Source organism: Dufourea novaeangliae, unplaced genomic scaffold, assembly GCF_001272555.1.
Source record: "Dufourea novaeangliae isolate 0120121106 unplaced genomic scaffold, ASM127255v1 scaffold84, whole genome shotgun sequence".
Lineage (NCBI taxonomy): Eukaryota > Metazoa > Arthropoda > Insecta > Hymenoptera > Halictidae > Dufourea > Dufourea novaeangliae.
Genome location: NW_015373964.1, coordinates 1,377,284 through 1,399,086, shown reverse-complemented (window position 1 = coordinate 1,399,086; position 21,803 = coordinate 1,377,284). Strand labels below are relative to the sequence as shown.

Here is a 21,803-nt window from a genome sequence, read left to right as displayed (position 1 = left end):
TTTCCCTACGCACGTGTGTAACGACGTCACAGAAGAATCGATTCCCTATAGCACACTTCCTTAATCTAAAAAAAGACTGAAGGTCTTCAATATTATACCAAAGTTCAATGACCTTTTTTTTTTATTTTTTTTTTTTAGGGCAACACCTATGTATCCCTAACATCACCTATTTTAGGTTGAGGGCTTTGGACATATATATTCTGTTAAACCACGGTTTGAATGATTTTTTATTCGTTGATACACTTAATATAGAGTTTCGTTTTATAAATTGGAACTTAAACTTTTGTTTAGTAGTCAAAAACTTTTTTAAAAACTCGCCCAACTATGGTACCAACGTGCAAATTAATGATACCAGCGTTAGAACTTTCTCAATCACTGTCCGTGTTCAATTCATTCACAACCTATTCGAACATAATTGATATTCCATTGACTCTTTATCGTCGTGTCTCGAAGACATTTGCAGTTCGTAACGATGTTTCATTATCGATGAATGATTCAGGGGAAATAATTACTCCTTTCGAACATAATTGATATTCCATTGACTCTTTATCGTCGTGTCTCGAAGACATTTGCAGTTCGTTGATAACGATGTTTCATTATCGATGAATGATTCAGGGGAAATAATTACTCGACGTCATATAACTGTACATTATTTAATAACAAATATGACCTTATTCCAGCAGTATATAGTACTATTTTCTGATTGTAACAAAGAATTGTCGTTAGTGAAGAGTAGCTGTTTTTTAGTGATGCGACACAGTAATGTCCCAAAATACAATACAAAGGTTAAAAAAGATTTAGTCAACATGGATTCTAGGATTATATGAAAGTAATTTTTGATGATAAATGGATTGCAGACCTTATTCGCTTACAACGTTCGTGACTGTATAAAGCACAATGAAATGTGGACTTCAACCTTTATCATGATAGAATGGAGAAGAAACACAGAGGCTCTCAGTATAGAATAACTGAAATTAATAATTCTAAAATACTTTACTTCTTTAAATTCCGTTTACTTATTTAGTGAAAGAAGAACATGAAATTTTTAATTATTATTTGCGCATATTATTATATTATTCATTATGAAATAATAAACGACCCTCAGAAGCTCTTCTATCTGGATGAAGGTTAAAAAAATTCACTGATCAGAACAATTGGAGGATCTTACACTGTAGGCAATGCTGATGCGTTGACCAATCGATAGAAATGTAATAAATCCTACAGTTTGATAAATTTACATCTTTTCGTACGACACTAACAGATCTTGTCTTGTTCTTATAAAAAAAACTTTACAGAAGTTATATGACCATTTAATTGTTTTCACCAGTGTGTCAGAACTTTGAACTATTTTTAACGTAATAGAATATTTAACCTTTAGGCTGCCGAAAGTATCCCTTTTGGGACATTGACAAAATTCAAAATTCAGCGCAATGCATACGTTATATGTACATATACAACAATTTTTTTACCAACAAATACCACTTATTGTATAAACAAATTTCGGCAGTCTAAAGATTAATAAGTGATTAACTGCTATGCCTTTCAATTTGTATTTGTAAATGTAAGTTATCATTAAGGAAATAATGTCTATATGAACTAAGAATACCAACTAATACCGTTTCGTCTGTAACACGTATGTGTTTTCCAGCAGGTGACGTATCCGGTAATTGTACGATGTATGCTGGTACTTTGGTTGATTGCCCTCGCGTTGACTAGCTTGCCGGTTTTGGGTTTTGGTTTGTACTACAAAGGGGAACGATGCGTTCGATACAGGGAAGCTACTGACCCGGCCGACATTGCTTACGCCTACGTTTGGTTTGTTTTCGGTGAGTATACGACACTATTGCAAACGATAAATACTTCGATAATATAGAGTATAGACTATAGAGTCTATACATAGACCCTCGATAGTTCTAGTAATTTTAAAATTAGATATTTTTTTGAACAGTGCTTCGATTATGACGTAGACGTTTTAGCGGCGATGATAGTTTGGCATAACAAAGTCATAAAAATTCATCGATTATTGAAGGATCGTGATATATGTATAGTATAAACCCTCGTGAAACGAGTAGGGAAGTACATGAATCGTTGAAAGCTGTTATGGGTTAAAATTTTTTTCTGGACATTGCTCTTAGCGATTCAAATTAACAGATTTGTTTTAAGATGTTTGCGCGTGTATAATGCGCGTGAACTGAGAAACTTAAATATAAACATTACGTAAAAATAACGGAATTTTTATTTTATATCAGATAGCACATGACGCCTTGAAGAGGCCTATTTTACGGCTATTTTAGGTCTGAGGCGTCTTTAAGTCGTCTTCAAGGGGTCATTTGCTATCTGAGATGATTCATCTTCTGAGAGTTGTTTTTTCAAATTCGTGTACGAAGAAGGGAATTTACAGAAATATTCGCAGTCTAAATTATATTATTTTATCAATATTCGTGTAATAACCACGAAAACTTGTGGCTGTAAACTTTATGGTATCAAACCTATTTCGTAAACAGCCAAAGTATTAGGTGTACCAATTATCTAAAAATATTGTCCAACATTAAATATATACGATATTGAAAATAATCATGAATTTCGATAAGATAATATAGATCCTTGATATTTTCAGAAACAAATACGATTTTTTAAAGTAATGGTTAACAAGTTAGCACAAGAATATTACTTCTTATCCCGCAAATATTTTACTATTACTCCTCGCACGGGATATGATAGCAAACGTGTTATTACGCTACCTTTTTTTTGCTTTTGATTGCAGTCTCTTTACATGCGCCCGAAGGTTATCCATTAAAAGTAAAGTCATACTGTGTTTTTTTACCGCTACTGTGATTCTGACTTAACTGCAGTATTTTTTATGGATATAATAACATCGAAGGGTAATAGTTTGTTATTAAATAATTGCAGGTACCGGCCTCTGCTTGTCTATAGTCTGGTGCAATTTAGCCGTTTCCAGAGCACTTAGCAGGTTAAATCGAAAGGCCGGCGCCCTACGCCGCGTAACAAGATCCTCTTCAAGAGCGAAACCGCTTTTGACGGTGGCTGGCCCACCGTCGGAAGTCGTCACAACGGCCGAGGAAAGGGCGTTCGCGAGACTGATGGCGGTGCTATCGATATCGTTCGTTATTTGTTGGATGCCGCAAATGGTGCGTAATTTACTGTCCATCTAGTATCGAGTAATTAGATTTCTCAATCACCTCATTTTAACGAGATAAAATGTTAACTAAAGTAGTTAAAAGAGTTTCGAATCAATTAATTAATTTTCGTTCCTTTTTACAATATTGAAAAATGTTTGGCTTAAAAAATGAGGTGTTGCAATTTATATGGTGGTCTTTTTTGAAATGATATTCTAAATTATGATTTACATGAAACTTGGTCTCTAGATAATAAATAGATGGTAATCAAATATAAACTAGTGTACTGCATTAAGATAGTTTGAAGTTGGTATATTGACAAACTGTTTCTAAATTCGAAGCTCGAAAGAATAGAATTCTCCTGAAAATGTAGTTTTTATATTTTTTCGTATTCTTTCTTCGATAGGTTCTACTGTAAAAAATGTTAATGTCGATTGGAGACTATTCCTTGAACTATCATATTTCAGTTCGACTTCAATTCATTAATATTTCAAATATTTCTATCAGTGTTAAAATTCACTTTCAATAGTGTTATTTTCAATTTCGAGATATGTATGACCTCTTATATCTTCGAAGTCTCATTGACAGAACCACTTATACTGATTGCTTTCGGCTGACATAGAAGTATTTTTTATCATAAGTGACGGGTGTTTCAGAGAATAAATTGTATATTATAAATTTTTACATCAAGACTATATAAAAAAATATTTAGAAAGGTGTACTAAACAATTTATAAAGTACGCGTCCTTTAAAAATTAGTTATTATTTGCATGATCTTTAATTTAAACTCCACAGCTTCGCTCATGTTATCTGGATAGAATCTTGACCATCGACATGGATGGTACATTTTTGGCAATGAACCTCAAGTAAGCGAACGTCTAGAGTAGAGGGATAATAAGCTTCCGGTTAGTCTGTTTTATGGGAAGCAATGTCGTTACGTGATGTGCTTGCAAACATCCACTCGATAATATTTACTCCTACGCAGTCGAAACATCGATAAAATTTGCGGTCGTTCCGACGCTGACGAGACTTTAAACGAGTATCGATACTTTTCCATTCCTTGTCACGTGTCGCCCCTAAACCATAAACATAAAAAATTATTTTCAATCAATAGTCTACGACCTACCGTTCCTACGTGAAATCTCAATAGAAAGTGGCGATAAGTCGTGCACTATAACATCATTCAAAACGAAAATAACATTTTCTGTTATTATTGATGTCTTTTGACACTTACTCGTGTTACTGCGTACAACTACAAGGTTTTGTTATATCTCTCGAATCCCTTCAATCCTTTTTTACTTAATGTTTGTTTGTCTTTTGATATTCGTATGGAGATATACTGTGCTCCATTTACAGAAACATTCAGTCACCTTCAAATCTTCAAATATAAACACTGAATTACAAAAGTAATCATTAGACAGCTGATTTGATTTTATACAATATTCGACTGTTTAAAAGTCAGTTCAGTGAGAAATACAATACAGTTTTACTGAAATGTACATTTCATTTAAAGTTCGACAAAATCCATAATAAGATAAATAAGTTCCTGTCTAATTCCAGTTTTTGTCAGTTAATCGATAAAAATCTATATTTGCATAAAAATCAGCAGACTAATGATCAGTGTAGCTTCTTGTATTCCTTTTTAAATTCTATAACTTTGGTTCATTTTCTGAATATATCAAATTTCATTTCGCTTCGTTTTTAATTAATGAAAGTATATCAGCAAAATTACGACTGAATTAATCTTTCTTCCATATGTAACATTCCACCGAGAAAGAATAATTGTGTCAATCAAGTAGAAACACGTTCATCGTTCGCATTCCAGAATTTTTAACACAATGTAATCGCGATACTACATCCTGCCACGAAGAATACAATCGCCTCGAACAATACACCCTGTGCTACTTCGATCGCATACATACGCGTGCTTCCTGCATTTCCATCTTCTTATACGACCGTTTTTCTCGTCGAGCATACCGCGGAAGTTCCCGCCGAACCGAAGCCCAATGCTCCGATTGTACCCCAACGAGAGACGATCGAACACAAACAAGAAACGCCTTCTGTTGCTGTTTTCGCGAGTCGGAACACGAAACCGTTCGTGGGATTACGGGCACACGTGTACGATGGAATTAATGTAACGATTCGCTCTCGTGCAATGTTGAAAAATATGACGCACTTCCGCCGCTCTATACGAAGATTCGAAATAACGATTTAGTTTAGAATATATTCACGTACGAACGATCGCGACATCCGCCAATGATCGGGGCTCGTAACAGACGATGTTGGCACCCGTGCGCGTGGAACGATACCGAATGTGGAGCGATTTCGTGAAATGACAAGGAAAATTTTCAGTGACTACGCCCCCCATCGAAGATCTGTGTATTCCTGTCGTTGACACGGACACGTGGGACTGTATCCACTTCTGCGTTGTCGAACTTCCCTAGTTTTTCCCAACTATTCTTAAGAAAATGTATAAAAATATGATTATGGAACTGTGGATTTTATACGTTTGTAACGAGGTAAACTCACAAGGGCAAAATATAGAAACCGATTTAATTAATAAACCGATGCCAATTTTAATGACACTTATATAGGAGATAGTTCTTCAAACAATATTTGACACGTATTCTTCTTATCGGTTACTGTCCAAGTTGACGGGATATATACCTCCAATGTATGTTTTGGAGTATCAGGGAAATTAGAGGGAATAGAAAAAAATCTATTTTTTAAATTGTGTGTTTTTTAATGGGTAATTTAGGTACATGACAAAATTAGATAAAGAATTCAAGTTTTTAATATATTATTTATACAAATAGTTTTCTTCTGAAATTTCTTTGTGTGACTGAATTTTCCATTTAAAAACACAATTTAGAAGAAAAAGACTGTTGCCTATTCCCTCTAGTTTTCAAGATATTGCAAAAAATATATCTTTTTCCGTCAGTTTTGGGGATTGTTATCACTAGAGTGCGGATTTTATACAGGTATAGTATAAACGAGTATATGAAATGCAATACAAAACAGAATTTAAATCAGGTTTAATATATTTTTGGTTCTATTCTTAATCCAATAAAGAGTTTCAAAGAAAAAAGAAGTTTTTGTTTTTCATTCTGTCTTTGTAAATTACTTAATAAAATGTTATTTTGCATAGAGATCCGTAGTCTAGAGATCATTCTTAACATGAACGATGGTCAACGAAAAAAATATCTGTCAAATATTCTTTGGAGAACTATTTTCCATATAAGTGTGATTAAAATTGGCGTGTACGGGTTTCGGTATGGTTCTTTATCAGGTACTCAAAACAGAATGAAAGAAGAATGTTTACAAGCTGTAGGAATTTTTTTATTTATTTTTAAACTATTCGAGCGTTTAATACATGCAGCAAATTGAATTGGAATTTCAATTATTTGAAATTATTTCATGAAAATATAAACTTGCTGAATATATTTAATAATAATGTAAATGATAAATTAATAACATTCATTTTCTGTTGATTTGGTGTGTCTTGTTACTTAATTATCTGAGGAGTTCTCGTACTTTTACCTGCGTTTTGTAATAAAAAGATGAACTCGCCAGCAAAGGATACTGACAAATTGTATTAACAAAAAATCTAAAATCTGAAAATAGAACAAAATTCAGAACAAATCAAATAAGGGGCACTAAATTGAACATTGCCTAGGACCTAACGGTTTCAAAGTGTGATCATTACGAAATATAATATTAAATCAGTATTGCAAATACTTAAAATGTTAAGGTTGTTAATAACATATGCCAACAGATGTCCATTCCATTGGCCCAGTTGGCGATGCAATTGCCTCAGAAAGCAATAGTCGCTCGTAAAGCGATTCGTATGTTTCACGTGGCCGCAGACATCCTACTCTGCATTCACTTCACCCTGGATCCATACATCTACGTGCTACTGAGGATGCCCAGGCCAAGATTCCGCCTTCTGAAACCACTTTGCAAAATTTGCTGGCCGGGTAGAAGCCGGTCGAGTTCATATACAGGTGTGTACTTTTCACATTGAATATAACATGCATTTATTACGTTCATTAATCTCCTCTAAAATAAATATTATAAAAAAAAATTTAATTCCCTGTTGATATGTAGATAGTATTATATAGGATTTAATTCCGTAGCAAATGACTCTTAAAACGTCAACAATGTAACAACGGCGTAGAACGTTTATTGCGTCTACGCAGGTTGCCTGGTTTCAGGCGTTTCTGAGTCCAACCTTTTACAGTTAATAACTTGAAAACAAAGTCTCCAACACAATTCCGTCATTCTTGATTTTTATTTTACTTTAACATAAAGAATCACCCCTTAAAGTTTCTGACACCCATTATCTAATACCCTGTATAGTCTATAACTAGTCCCTAAGATATTAATATTTAAAAATTACACGTAAATTTCTTTTTCATATTTTTTATCGAATCTCAAATTAATTGCTCTAATTAGCGTTAACTGTGTCACTCTAGGGAAGTATTTGGATTAGATAAAAATAACAGAGGTCCACATAATGGTAGTTTTATTTCATACTACCAAACTTAATTCATTTTACGTTACCATATCGATATTGAAACTAGTTAACTGTATTGACGGAAGATATTAATAAGTCAATCAGCCTTAATTTAATCTATTCGTTCGACAGGGACCACCGATCACCAGGGTAGCAGTGGTGATCCATCGACCCCGATCACCGAAGCACCCTCCACGCCTGTCAGCGAGGAGCACGAAACCCAGTTAGTGGCAGTGTCGGACTGAGACAGGCTGCAGCGAATGGTCCTCCTGAAACGACTAAAAAATCACGACGTTAGCTACGTTTAAGTCACCCTTTGAGATCATCCGGTGGACCTTCGCTCGACACTGGAGGATGATGCCCGTGAAAATTATTCGATTGACACAGGATTGTCAGGATGAATGAAAATGTTTGTGGAATTCGACGATCGCGGTCGACCATGACGACGAACGTTGCGAAAGTTCGGAGTATGTAAGGATAAAGAACGTATATATAATGTACACATATACAGTGTTTATAAATATGTTTAAATGGAATGGTTTCGAACTGAAAGCTTCCTTCGAAGGAATCTTGGAATTACACATCGAGTCGTTGAGGAACAAAGGAATGCGTCGAGAACAATACCTCGCTGATGTTTTGTGTACAATTTACATCAGTTTTTCGTACTGTTTCGAATTTCTGCATTGCCATATTTTATTAATTTCACGAACCATAGTGACCGTTTGCCAACCGATTTGGTTATGAAGCTATGTGTCGATGTTATGAGCATACAAAGAAGAAAGTCATAACTTGAATTTTAATAAACGTTATTGCTACTTTCAAAAATATATGTAATTCGAAGAAGGTTTTTTATAATAGACTGAGTGTTAGCAGCTAACATTCTAGGTATTATTCAAGTACATTGTGATCCAGATTTTGCATCAAATTTTGTTCGAAAGATGCTCGTTTCCGTTTTATGAGCAAATAACGTAATGTTTCACTAAAAATGTATTATAAAATTTCATACTCACATCGATAACGAATTCTTACTTCTGACACGACGTTCGAAAGACACACAGTTTTCTAAATTCCACAAACATATTTAACAAAGAGATTTTCATTGTCTCATAATTGTTTCAGCGGAGTGAACCGACTGATATCATTCCAAACAGATTAGATATCGTAAAACGCGCGAGTACCTTTTTAACGGACGTACATTAATTGTTGACTTGAAAAGTTTGATAGTTTACCGAATTTATGTCTAACATAGTGCGATCAACTCCACTCGTTTGCAGTTTGCAAGTGAGGGTGAGTGCCGTTTGTTCGAGGGAAAAATGTATTAAATGTTAAATGTTAAATGTAAAAATTAATAAATTGCGGACGTTTATGCATTTTTACACGTTTACAAGTTCATTTGTGAAAATTAGAAATACACGTGTACTCACATTGTTTGTTAACAGTCCTATTAGGTAAAGTAGAAAATAAGGTATGTGTTACATTTAATTAATGTTTATAATTCTTCGTTTGATTCAATTGCATTCACGATAAATGCATAAAATCCGCAGTCTAATTTATCAGGATTAATTTAACGATACAAAGAGAATGATGTTACCGGTGAAAGTCGAAGGAACACCGTATGCGATGCATACTTCTTGTAAGGTTCGCGTAAATGTATGTCTAGTCAATAAAATAAGGCAAGTGTGCAGTGAACACAAATGTAAACGCACAAAGCGGATATTTACCAAAGTATTCAGCGTGAAATCGTATGTAATCGTACAGTGTACTTCCTCAAGTAGCTTTTAAGAGAAAAGCACATATATATATTTTCTTGAGTATATACAACCATGGAATTACTTATACATATATACACAACGCAATCAACAGTTTCGTAACGTATAACTAAACAACCGTTACTGTGAATTGTAATTTACCTTGAATTGTAACATAGCAGCCGGTGTAATTCAAAATTACATACAGTTTACGGCATTTTACTGCGTTTGTAAAAAAAGTGTCAATAAATTTTAAATCCTTTTTTTTTTTAAACTAGTTAGTCTGCTCCACTTTCTTGATATTGTATCTAGATTTTTAGATAAAGGATAAATGACAGATCGTCTGTGAAACCAGATAAATTAAAATAATTTCGGAATATCATTTTGTTTTAGTTAAATTCGTCGCTTCTTTGAATAAACTATATTAGGCTCTTTTATAATCGTGAGATTATTTCTACAATCGTGTTCCTATTTACATAACCAAAGACACCATTGAAAGTTCGTCTCGTGAAACAAATATAACGAAGCCATTATTGAAACCACAGTCAGAGGCGAACAAAAAATGTTATTCGACCGAAGGACGAGCAAATACCGATGGAGATCAGGATCGAATTGTATGTTACTCGAGAACGTTAGACCGCAGGATAACGAAATAACGACACCAGTGGGAAGGAACGAGTTACATATAATACAAATATATTTTCTGCGCAGTTGCGTATCTTGCCTCTAGACACTTATAACATTAATAATAACTTACGGACGTGATCGTTGCTGAATACATGACACCGTTCTTTATTGCACACTAGAAATACGACAGATGCATTCGTACAGTATCAATCGCGGATACAGCTGGTGTACTTTCGCCTACCTTACGTGGCTACAATAAATAATATTATACTCTCATCGTCCGTATTCATCGACTTCCGAAACTCGAAAATCAAGGATTCTCGTGACAGGTGTGTTCTACAGCTTCCTATTCGCTAAACAGACACAAAGACAACCGAAGTGAAAATCCGCAAGATATCGCTGGATCCTCTTTCAAACTACCCTCAATCGTGAATCTATCAATTCGATATTTTACACATACCTTCACTTACTTTTTCACGATTACACGTGTCACGAGTAGTCTGATATTCATTTTATCAAAGACAAATGTCGAAGGCATAGATTATCAGATCTTTCATTGGCGATGTGTCTTGCTTCTCCTTCGGTCGATTCGTGAAAGTCATCTGCATTAACGTTATTACGGTCTCGCACGATAATAGAAATCACACCGATAAACAAAATATAAGCCCTATACACGGCTGAAAATTTTGCTGGTGAATATCACACCCAGCCTCGAATGATCCTTGCCGCGAGTAGTCTGTCGGTTGACGGGTCGAACGGCACGAATCATTTGGGCTGTGCATGTTACTCGAGCAATAGGCTTGCGGGAGGCGATCTTCACACATACGGGTGTCGCTATATACACATCGAAAAGATCTCGAACTATTTGAGAAGCGAATTGGGCGGCGATCGTTTTTTCGGCTTGAGCCGGTTGTGAAGTCGAGACACCTAAAGTCATGGAAGTATTCTACCGAAAGTATTGATTTATTGTATCTGTCCAACGTTAACCGTGACCTTGTTTCGTGCACCGTTTTCAGAGTTCATAGAGATCATTGTCAGTCTTGAAACGTATGAAATGGTACCCGGCTCTTTGCAGTAAAACGACGCGACCCTCTAACCCTTTGCCCTATGATTTTCTTGACGTCTGCAGACTCCAGGATTACATTGTTGTCGATAATTTCCCAAGAACGAAAGAAATTTTTTACTTATCGCAACTGTATTTTTACTGTACAAGTTAAATATTAATGCCAGCAATGTGGCATTTCACTTCGACTCAAAGGAAACCGAATAATATTCTTCTTTGTTGAATCGATTTTGAAATTGTCAACAGGAGTCTGACTCGATGTTATAGGGCAAGGGGTTAACGCTGGGTGTGCCTAGACTGCGTTTGTCATATTGTTCTTATATGTGCTTTATAATTAGGTGGTGGGTTTGTACAATATTCTTTCACATTTCGTATTGAACGGTAATATTTTTGTCGTTTGGAGATAACCATATGTTGGTGAACATACAAAAATTGTAAAGTAACAAGGTAACGTGGTACTATAACTAAGGAGAAGTCATAATATTAGGGTCAATGACTTGAACAAATTTTTCGTCGTTTATAATATTCAGAAAAATATGGGATAAAAATATTGAACGTTCAAGATTTAGAGAGTTAACTTAGGTCGATAGCTTCACTACGAGTCACACAATTTGACTATAACTTTTATGTTATGCCAATTATTTCTTTGTTCGTGACATAGAACCGTTCTTTATTCCAGTCAACAAAAAGTCTGGAGATGATAGAAACTGATAATCAGTTGGGTAGAAACGATTTCATGTTATTACCACTGAATTATTCATAATCGAACAAAAATTAAATTAGAGTTCCTTTCTTAACATTTTCCTCACCCACTACAATTTGTTTACTATAATAATGTGAAAATTCTTTTGCTACAACTGTTACAAAAATAAGCATTGTTGTAAACAAATTTCAACGACGATAAATCAATAAGCAAAATTGTGCTTCAAATTAGTTATATTTTTTTAGATTTACCTCAAAAAAAATTTTCGCTGATTTCGACGATCCGAATATTATGACTGCTTGTAGTAAATCTGCGACCCTCGATCCATCAGAGGTCGTGCCTTAGGAAAGAAAACAGGTAAATCCCTACAACAACAATTGAACATGTCCGCGGTCTGAAAAAATCTAAATTTTAAACAACGCGAAACACACGACACGTGCAAACGGAGCGACACGGAACCAAAACAATTCTGCAACGGTTGGTATCGTCGGTGTGTATTGATACTTGGTCTCGTGTAGGATCACTCGAACAATCGATATCAATTAATTATTGTCAAATACGCTGTATGTTAATCGTGTAGTCGATATTATCCGCGGATCGTTATGAAGTTTTGTAGAAAAAGTAGACGAATCGCTTAAATATGCTTAAGCGAGTAAAACGCGCGGAAGATACAAAGAGCTTTAAGACTTATACAAAAGTACCCTGACCAGGGGGAAACTATATACGAATTGGCCTCTGGAACTTTGCAATTTTGTCAAATTCACTCCGTAACAATTGAATTTCCGCGAGCTAATTTATCGCGACGAAACTTCCAGAAATTTTCTTCGTTTTCAATAGAAATGTTTCGCGGCTACAAAATCACTCCTTCGTTAAATTCTTTCGCTTGCAACAACATCTTCTTGCAAAAAAAGTCGGATAAACAATCTCACTAAATACATCATCGGTGACCATTCAACAAGTTCATGTTCTTCGTTCGTATCACTTTTTATCATCCAAGGGAACGAACAAATTCTAGATTCTCGATCGGCAACTATAACAATGTCGCTGGCGAGATACTTCGATTCCGAAATATTACTCGCTCATCAAATGTTCACGATTGAAGTTTGAACGAATCTCGTGTACGGTTACAACGAACACATTCAGTTTTATGTCCGTTAATAAAACGACTAATGAAGTACGTCAGTTCTTGCGCAGCGTCGATCGATCGACAATGATAAATTCGTTTTGGTACGTTTAATTGGATTAGTCTCATTTTAGTATCTACGTTAAGTTAGGCCAGTATCGGTTGTATAATAAGCTCGATTCAACGCTCTCCCAGGTATCGTACTTCATTACGCCTCCCTAATTGCTTGTTCCTCAAGTGAAACACTTTTCTGCTTTCTCGGAACAAGGCGACTGATCTCTTCCTCCTGTCCATTTCTCTCAACAAACAGTAAAATTACATCGACAGTAAACAGATACGCGTCGTCACGAACACTGACGGCGCGATCCAACATCGAACAACCATCATCGATCCAGTGCAAAAATACAAATCCAAATCGGCTGGTAAACGATTTCCTGACGTCAAGCGTCTTCGAACAAATTTAAAAGAATTTCGTATTATCGATCGCATCGATTCCAATCCGTCGTATCAGATTTTTCTCGGAGAGAGTCTTCACACTCTCTCGGCCTGATCTCAGTAAATCGTTTCGCAGCTCCGTCTAAAACGATCCAACAACTGTCTAAACGAATCACTCAGTTCCCCGAAGTCTGACTCGGCATCGGTGTCAAAAGGTGGAACTCGTGAAAAATACCTTCTCGGGTTCCATCGCGCCGCGGAACCCGTGTCTCTTGGCACCTTGAAAATAATGATCCTCCCTTATTCTGTTTTTGATCCACTCGGCCAAAACGAGCCAGAGAACCTTCCCGCGTTCCCTGAAAAATCGCCGGGCGGACACGTCCTGAACAGTCACGATCGGACGGTGTCGGACCCGACCACGTGTCGACTGTACACGTGACAACGATTCCCACGGCGTGTCATGCCGACGTGTGTGAATTTCGACCCTTACCTGGAAAATGTGAAGAATTCGAAAGAAAGTTAATTACTTGAGTTCTTTATAGCTTGATCAGCGTTTTATTCGTATAAAGCAGCCCATAGACGATACGATTTGTCATACGACTGCTCGTACAACCTACGTCGCTTCGATCGTCTGAATGACAGTTCCAACCCTCGATGCTGTGTATGTCGAAAGACAAATCTTATCGTCTATGGGAGCCTTAGGTCTGCATATCAGCCCTTGCACAATGATATGTGGATCTCTTCTAGCTCGTTAGTTGGTATTACGTATTAAATGATTAGGGATTGTGTGGACATGACATGGGATTAATCTCACCCATCAGTGATTTCTTTCTTTTTTTAAATGACTTCTTCATTTTCAACGTTTGTATGAATTTTTCCGTCGTTATTGACTAATCTTGTTCAGTAGTAACCCGCAAAATATCTTCATTTAGTTCTACAGAGGTTCACCTTTGGGGACTGCTCGAAGTTTCTTCTAAAGTCTTTAACCCTGACTTACTCTAATAACATCATTATACATCTGCAAGATGTTTTCCACTCCTGAAATTACGTTAGTGACTCTACTAAACTCATATAACATAACATACTGACTATATTACTTCGTCACGTCGATTTTAAATGTTTGTAATAATTAAACTACTTGGTCTACACTCCCTGTAATGTCATCTGAAGGTCTCTGTTTAGGATAGTACATGTACCAAGCAGAGACCTGATGACAACGATTAATTATATCGTTTTACATTTAACTCTCAGAAAAGCTGCACAACTTAGGGGGATGATGCAGTACATTTGAATAAAACGAATGTTGCTTTAGATCGCTTACCGAGGGCCGTTCTAGGTCACATCACACTTTCCAAAGCAGCAGATGATTGGTCGAGTCTTCGCGACCAGCCTGCAGCTCGGCGGAAGCCTGAGGTCCTCTGAAGTCCTCGTAACCATCGCCACCAGATATCACGAGAAGTTTCCCGCGATTGATATTATTCTGTGGGTTCTTGCTCGATTTCAAAGAATATCGATTCACTTTCGGACGTGGATTCGGCTTCGATGGTGTCGTCGTTTCGACACACGTCAGGAAACGTACGTGGCCGGTGTGCCCATGGGGAATACCTGAAACACATTATCAAATGTTATTACTAATCGCTAAAACCTTTAATCATTTTTATCATAGACTACACTTTTCTTTTGAAATCTAGTTCTTATTTCTGTATAAAGAACCGCGATCTACCGATCAACACTCAGCTCGATCTTCTTAAATAGTGATTACTATATATTATATACCAGTTATTTAAAGAAATTGGAGAGGTGGAAATCAATACCAACAGTTCGAAATTGAAGTTCAAAGCAGGACAGATATACCTGTGCCACGAGCATCCTAATTAGATCGTACCAAAGATCAAGAGCTTGTTCACTAGGATGCAACATCAAACGGACCATTTCACCTGATTTATTAGCTGTCGGCCAGCTAGCACCTTATAAATATCACGCGCGAGCGCGTAATCGCCGGCGGGAATACACGGACGGATCCAAAAATTTCGCAAAATGATTGATCGCGCCTGTATCTTGCCCTGGCGTGTCGGAGGCAAACATTTTATGCAGAAGCGCGACGAAGTCCGGCCAGTGTCTAATTATATTCGGGGCAATAACGATGGTCGCGTATAGCCGATCGAATCTGACGTCAATACTCACCGGTTACGATCGGCGGCTGGGACATCCTCTGAGTGGATGGCTTTATATGGGGAATTGGCACGGTCAATAGCACACCGGCGCTTGTGCCGATCCAAAGCAGCTCGTTGCAAGCCAACAGTGCGGTGACCCTGAGACAGGCGGCCTTGTGCTGTCGTATTATGTCATCGCAACCTGCAGCAAGTTTAAAGCTTCCGTTAAAATAAATACCATAAATAGCATTCGTTCATATTTCAGGATGACGACCAATGCAAATGGATCAGATCTATTCTTACTTAACACATTTATATCAATTACTTAATATATTAGGACCGTGTAATACAAATTAAAATATAACAAAATACTGTCTGCGTGAATGAACAGTCAGCTGAAAGAGGTTCCTCGGTGAACGTGTTAACCTTTGCGTTCTTACGGCTGGGTTATCGGTGACCCGTCGATGAACACAATTACTGCACTGTTTTTACAACGACGAATGGAATATCGTCTTATGTCTATACGTGTTTATAACATTCTGTTGTGAGTCACGAATGACCCAGTCACGGGCGATGACGGTCCATACTCCGAGAGTTAAACACAGTTGCTAGTGGGATCATATTTTATTTTAAGGTGGGTAGCAACTTTATGACGTTTATTTAATTGTTTATAGTATTTTCCTTCCTCTACAGCTATTAGTGCAGTTAAAAATAAATTGCACTAATTTTTACCATGCAATTGAGGACAGTACATTACAAAAAGCTTCTGAAGTGTGCATCCATAATTTCTACTCAAATTCTGGCTCAAGATTATCCCTCCTCTTCAACTACACTTCTCAAAACCATGAGAGGATCATATATTGCAGTCGTTTTGTTGATGAATACGACGTATAATATTCGAATAGTTTTTTTTATACAAAAACTACTAGGTGTTAATAGTGTTAGTATTGTATGTTAATGATATCAATTTAGCAACCCTGTAGCATTTGTTCTGTTTCGTTTGTTTGGTGGATGCAAAGGGGCTGTCCACATTAGCGATCCCCTAATTCTTTAGAGCAGTGTATCTAACTTTAGTATAATAAAGCTTATAAATGATCCGAAAACCTCCATAATTCATAACCTAAGTCGTAATTATATTTCAAGATACTTTTCGTTCGTATCCATGTAGAGACTTACTGGTAAGCATTTTGGTGACAGCCGGCGCTATATTAATGTCCGTCAAGCACTCGTAACTGCTCGAATGAAACAGTCGCAGCACGGCGCTGTTATGCAAAGAGATCCAGACACCGAGACCACCGGAACTCGCCATACAGGAAACCGACATGGACGTGTCGTTGCTCACTGCGAACGTGTGCTCGATATCCAACGTAAGGGTGTTCAGAATTTTCACGGAGTTGTGACAGCCACACCAAAGTTTCCCGGATACCGGAAGCATCCTTGTTATTGGAGACGAGGCTGTGCCCACCGGTACAGTTGTTGGATCTGGTGTGTTCCAGGCACCCACTGGAAGTTTGAGGTTTTGTCGATTAATTAAATTACATTAATTAAAATAATATTGAAACTCTAAAATTTGTTTCGTCCACTTTAACTCCATTATTACAATTAAACTGCAGATGTTCATTCAAATTCGTATTTTTATAGATTCAGTTACGAAGACATGAATCGCATAGGGCATCGCTTTAACAATTAACAAACAGATTTATTAGGTTCGAAATAAAAGAAATATCGTATTATACTTTCATCCGCGATTGAAACAAAGTGACGGGTTCTAGTTCACATGAATAGTAAAAAGTAGAAAATAATATTTTGTGTAATTACTGCTAATTTTGTATCGAAGGGAAAGCAACGTGAAATTAACTTAAAGATGTATGTAGAAGTTTGTGGAACTTACGGTGATCTCGAGCGTAAACAGTGATGTCTCCATTAGCAAGGGACACGAACACTTTATTATCCAAGTATCTGGAACATTGAGCAGAAAAAAATTTGTATAAATATGTATACATTATTTAAGGAGTTATTCATACAAGTTACTTATCCCTTGTATAAATATTCTAAGGCACAGGATGTCATCACGTTGGAAAAAAGGATAATCAATCTATCCCTGAGTAGATAATTTTTTTAATGACTCACGAGTATGGTACGGTTTAATTTTTCACCAAGTCTCCAACGAAATATATAAAAAAGAATATTGTAAAAGTTTAAAATTATAGAATCTAACGTTACTTCATTAATATACCAAACTTCCGGTGGATTAAAGATTTAGTCAGTTGATAAACAGTCTAATTCCCTAAACTATTCCATGATTAGAAATTAAATCGATTATGATAACGTATTATCAGAACTCATAAAAAATTAACTGAATGTGTACATGTTCTGTAATAATGGAAATTTGGTAATGTAAAAAGAAAGTATACTGACAGAGAACTTACATGATGCTATGCACGCTGCTATTGTGCTGTAACTTTACTTTATTCTTCTTTATTCTGATGTTGTCGTTACAATTATAAACGTGTACACATCCGTCTTCGGTTCCCAGCCACATAGTCGGTTGATTGGTGTCCTCCTCCGTCGCCGAACTGTCGATACTCGGGACGTCGCCGCCCAAAGTCAGGCTACCCGTATCTGCACATGGAATGTCGTCCGAGTCCGAGTCCTCGGAGCTCGAGCTACTGCAAAATGGTTTCCTTGGATTATCCATGATGTACGTTCTACATTAAATTCTGAACGTGCTTCTAACTACGACGTCGTACAGGGTGATTCGCCTAACTTAATTAGTATCACATCGACTGAACGCTATATCATTCCCCGTGGATCGACAGGGTCAATGTCTGAGAACTAAACAGATAAGTGTCGTGCTTAAAATTCATTTATCATTTCTCTCTCCTGTAATGAATAACTAAATCTCTTTTCCCAAATACTTCCCTAACTAATATTTCAGGCCTCCTCGAATACTATAATTTATCAGTTAGGGTTGCAATGATTTCTTATTTCTCGACGTAATGTAAAATGTCCTGCTTAAAAGATCGAAGGTTACGATATTCAACAAGATTGAATTCCGCGTTATATTTTGTTACACGATGAATTAGTTTACTGGCAACACGAGGGTGTTAAGTTAGATGAATCACCCTGTAGAACAAGGAATCAATCAATAATTGTTACCATCTGCCAGTTTTCAAAGGAATTTAAAAGATTCAATCAGAAAACACCAAGGATTAATCAGATCGTATAACAGTTTTGAAACGAAATTGACTCTTTGTTACGTAACACTGTCTAATCAACGATGCAATTCGATTTAATGTCATAAGTATTACCTATCTAACTGTATGTTCCCGCCACTGGCATCGACATCCTGGACCGATATGCTAATGCCGCTCTTACTGTTCGCGTACGAAGTGTTGTTAGTCACGCACGAATTCGATCTAAAATACAATACAGGTACAGTAAAGATTCTTTCTACAGGCCTACCCGCCATTGCAACAACGTGCTACGACTTTGAAGATTAACCTGATTCCTATCAATTTTTAATGCTCGAATAATTTTTCTTAGTAGACCCTTCATTGCTTCTTGCCACTTCGTGTATCTTAACAACGAATTCAATGTCCACGGTATTGCCGCTCACGCGAATCGAGATTTGTGACTGTAAGCCGTGTCCTTCCGAGAGAAATATTAAATTGGTGCAGATTACGGATTAGTGAGCTAGATAGTGTCAAGGAATAGAAACTGTGAAAGGAGAATGATGAATTCGGTTTTATCTTGGGCCTGTTAACCCTTTATACTTGTGCGTCTATCGAGTCATCATAGACACTATTACTATAACATTGCTATGATATTATTCTTAACCGCCTCGCTCTCTTTTTCAGGTTTTATAATTAGGATATAAAATCTTCCCTTTCTATAAATGCGCTTCGCCTCCATAATAATCATTTTCCCCGGATATTATGGCTCTAGTTGACTATAGATGAGTATAAACTTGCCTCCACTGCTGTCAATTATAAGTAGGGAATAGCATACATACATGAAATCTTATAAAAATTGAAAATTACAACCATTTCTTTCATCTCAGCTGGTTTTAAATTATCAGGAGCATAACGAGTTAAGAGGCATAGGGTATGATTGCTAAGGATCCAATGTTAGTTAGAGGATAAATCCTTTGGACAATGAATAACCCAGCGCTGGCGCAGTTGAGGATTGATAATAAACATCGAAATCTTCAACTACCTACATTAGTTTCGGTAGCATTTATTGTATACGAGATAGCAGTAGGTACTCAGGTAACTATCACGGTTAATGCTTTTCTCTAAAGGAGACCATTCAGGGGCAGATGAAACTGGATATGATTAGCAGGCAGACTATATCGGAAGGACACTCTTATACTCCACCAATCTCGAATTGTTCTATGACTGACCGCAAGTACCCAGACCGCAACATAGCAGCCTCTAGCAAATCAGATGACTCTTGAAAAGAGACAACGCTTACCTCTGCGTGCAAGCTGGGATTCCCGCGACGCACAGGATCCTCGCGTTGCAAACACCGTTGCAGGAGGTGACCTGAGGCGGTTCTGGGGTCAAACTCAGCACGCAGACTTGACCGACGTAACCGTCGCTGTTGCACACCCAGACATCCCTGGAGCCCTGTCCGTTGGTCAACGTTGGTGCTGCGCAAGTGAATTGCAACCCCGCTCGGGTCTTTCGAATCGGCAGAGGACCCACAAATTCTGGACATGGCCTCCTATCAGCGGACAACGCTGTAAGTGGAGAGATATCAAGAGATAGGTCAGACCGCCAGTTGCACGCGCAGGCCAGACTGATGGGTACTCACCCAACTTCTGTTTCGCCTCGTTGAAGCTCTCCTCCCAGCTGGCTCTCTTGTCCGGTTTCGTGAACATGACGGAGACATTCTCGATCCCGGCTCTGAAAATGGAAACCAACGTGTCGATAAGTCACGTTGCGTTATACGGGCTGAAAATACGGAATAATCAGACGTTCGTGGTGTTTAGGCACGTGGGCCAGAAACGTGATGGGAACAATGCAAAAATAGGGTATTGTAGGCGCTGCCGGGAATGGTGCTTTGTGGCGCGACTAACGGGTATGGTATGTCAGTGGTTGAAAGTACTGGTTCTATGGCGGCCTCTCGAGCGGAATTAAATCGTGGAGGGTTTATTGTGCGGCGAATGACACGTGGACGGAGCCGTGTATTCCTGAAGTTTGTTAGGAAAACAGAGGATGGGGGTGAGAAGTGAATTCGTGTAAGGGGAGAATGAATTCTGAGAGGTATTTGGGTTCATTAGTGATTGTACCTTTCGATATTCAGTGTGAGGGGCGCGTGAATGACCGGTAAACTGCGGATTAACGTTCTCACGAATTGTCGTTAAAAAGAGTTTTAATACTTTCATAAACGGTGTTACTGAATTCAAAAGAACTTGAAAATTTTATGGAATTGTATTGAAACTCTGCAAGCAGATTAATATTTGCAGTTTACTGATTAGTTTAAAATAATTCAAGTTTTGTTGGAGGAAGGAAAAAAATTGTGAACGTGTAATTGCAATTCTATGACTTTAAAGATTAAGATTGTGTAATTGAAAGCTATTTTAAATGTATCAAGTTTTTATCATATTCTTTATGTACAACGTGTTTCAAAACTAGAACAGAATGACTGATCACGACATAATTGACGTATAATAGGACACTCAAACTTTTCTGTGATATTCAACCTGTAGATGCAAATTCTCTTTATAGTTATTAAAATACAAGTTTTTCTCAGATGCAATAGATTCTTGTACCTCAGAACCATACGTTGCCACTAAATACTTTTAAATCCTTTTCTTACAAAACCGAAAATAAAATGGAAACGATTTCGGAATTGTTTTAAATTGCAATTTGTCAGTACTCACTGAGTATTCAGCGTTAATTCCAAGCAAGCCAATTGTGAATGTGCTGCATTCCTCTCGGCTAATTGACGTTGCGCCTGGCCCAGCATATCCTTGATGAGATCCTCCAGTTGCTGTTTCGCGCCGTGTAACGTTGACGCAAGTTCCTGAAGTTGTGTCAATGTCGCGCAGTCTTCCCGAAGATGGTCTACCTCGCGAGCCATTCGTCTTAAATTTTCATCTTTGGCTGTCGACAGAAATCAATGGCTTTTAAGAACTTGTATGATTCACTTGAAATTATTTTATTGCAACTTTAATGGTCGTAAATAGGAAGAAGAGAATTCATACTATGCAGATAAAGAATGTAGATACGACCATTGCAAGACATTAGAAAAAGAATAAAAATAGGAAAGAATATTGAAACAAGTTCTG

At 37.2% G+C, this 21,803-nt stretch overlaps 2 protein-coding genes across 2 annotated transcripts in view; one reads left to right on the top strand and one right to left on the bottom strand.

Moving 5' to 3' along the window:
* LOC107186671 (prostaglandin E2 receptor EP2 subtype) overlaps nucleotides 1-7,898 on the top strand; it is a 16,981-nt gene extending 9,083 nt beyond the window's left edge. Inside the window, exons 3-6 of the mRNA XM_015574598.1 lie at nucleotides 1,649-1,826; nucleotides 2,911-3,149; nucleotides 6,913-7,141; nucleotides 7,786-7,898. Coding sequence (XP_015430084.1) covers nucleotides 1,649-1,826; nucleotides 2,911-3,149; nucleotides 6,913-7,141; nucleotides 7,786-7,898 — 759 coding nt within the window. The remainder of the gene's footprint in view (nucleotides 1-1,648; nucleotides 1,827-2,910; nucleotides 3,150-6,912; nucleotides 7,142-7,785) is intronic.
* Nucleotides 7,899-13,653: 5,755 nt separating this feature from the next.
* Nucleotides 13,654-21,803, bottom strand: part of LOC107186678 (rho guanine nucleotide exchange factor 17) — a 60,053-nt gene continuing 51,903 nt past the window's right edge. Inside the window, exons 15-24 of the mRNA XM_015574606.1 lie at nucleotides 21,396-21,618; nucleotides 20,324-20,415; nucleotides 19,982-20,249; nucleotides 18,817-18,924; nucleotides 17,935-18,174; nucleotides 17,397-17,464; nucleotides 16,682-17,008; nucleotides 15,537-15,707; nucleotides 14,674-14,957; nucleotides 13,654-13,842 (exon numbers count right to left, since the gene is read on the bottom strand). Of these exons, the coding sequence (XP_015430092.1) occupies nucleotides 14,695-14,957; nucleotides 15,537-15,707; nucleotides 16,682-17,008; nucleotides 17,397-17,464; nucleotides 17,935-18,174; nucleotides 18,817-18,924; nucleotides 19,982-20,249; nucleotides 20,324-20,415; nucleotides 21,396-21,618 (1,760 nt within the window). The 3' untranslated portion in view covers nucleotides 13,654-13,842; nucleotides 14,674-14,694. The remainder of the gene's footprint in view (nucleotides 13,843-14,673; nucleotides 14,958-15,536; nucleotides 15,708-16,681; nucleotides 17,009-17,396; nucleotides 17,465-17,934; nucleotides 18,175-18,816; nucleotides 18,925-19,981; nucleotides 20,250-20,323; nucleotides 20,416-21,395; nucleotides 21,619-21,803) is intronic.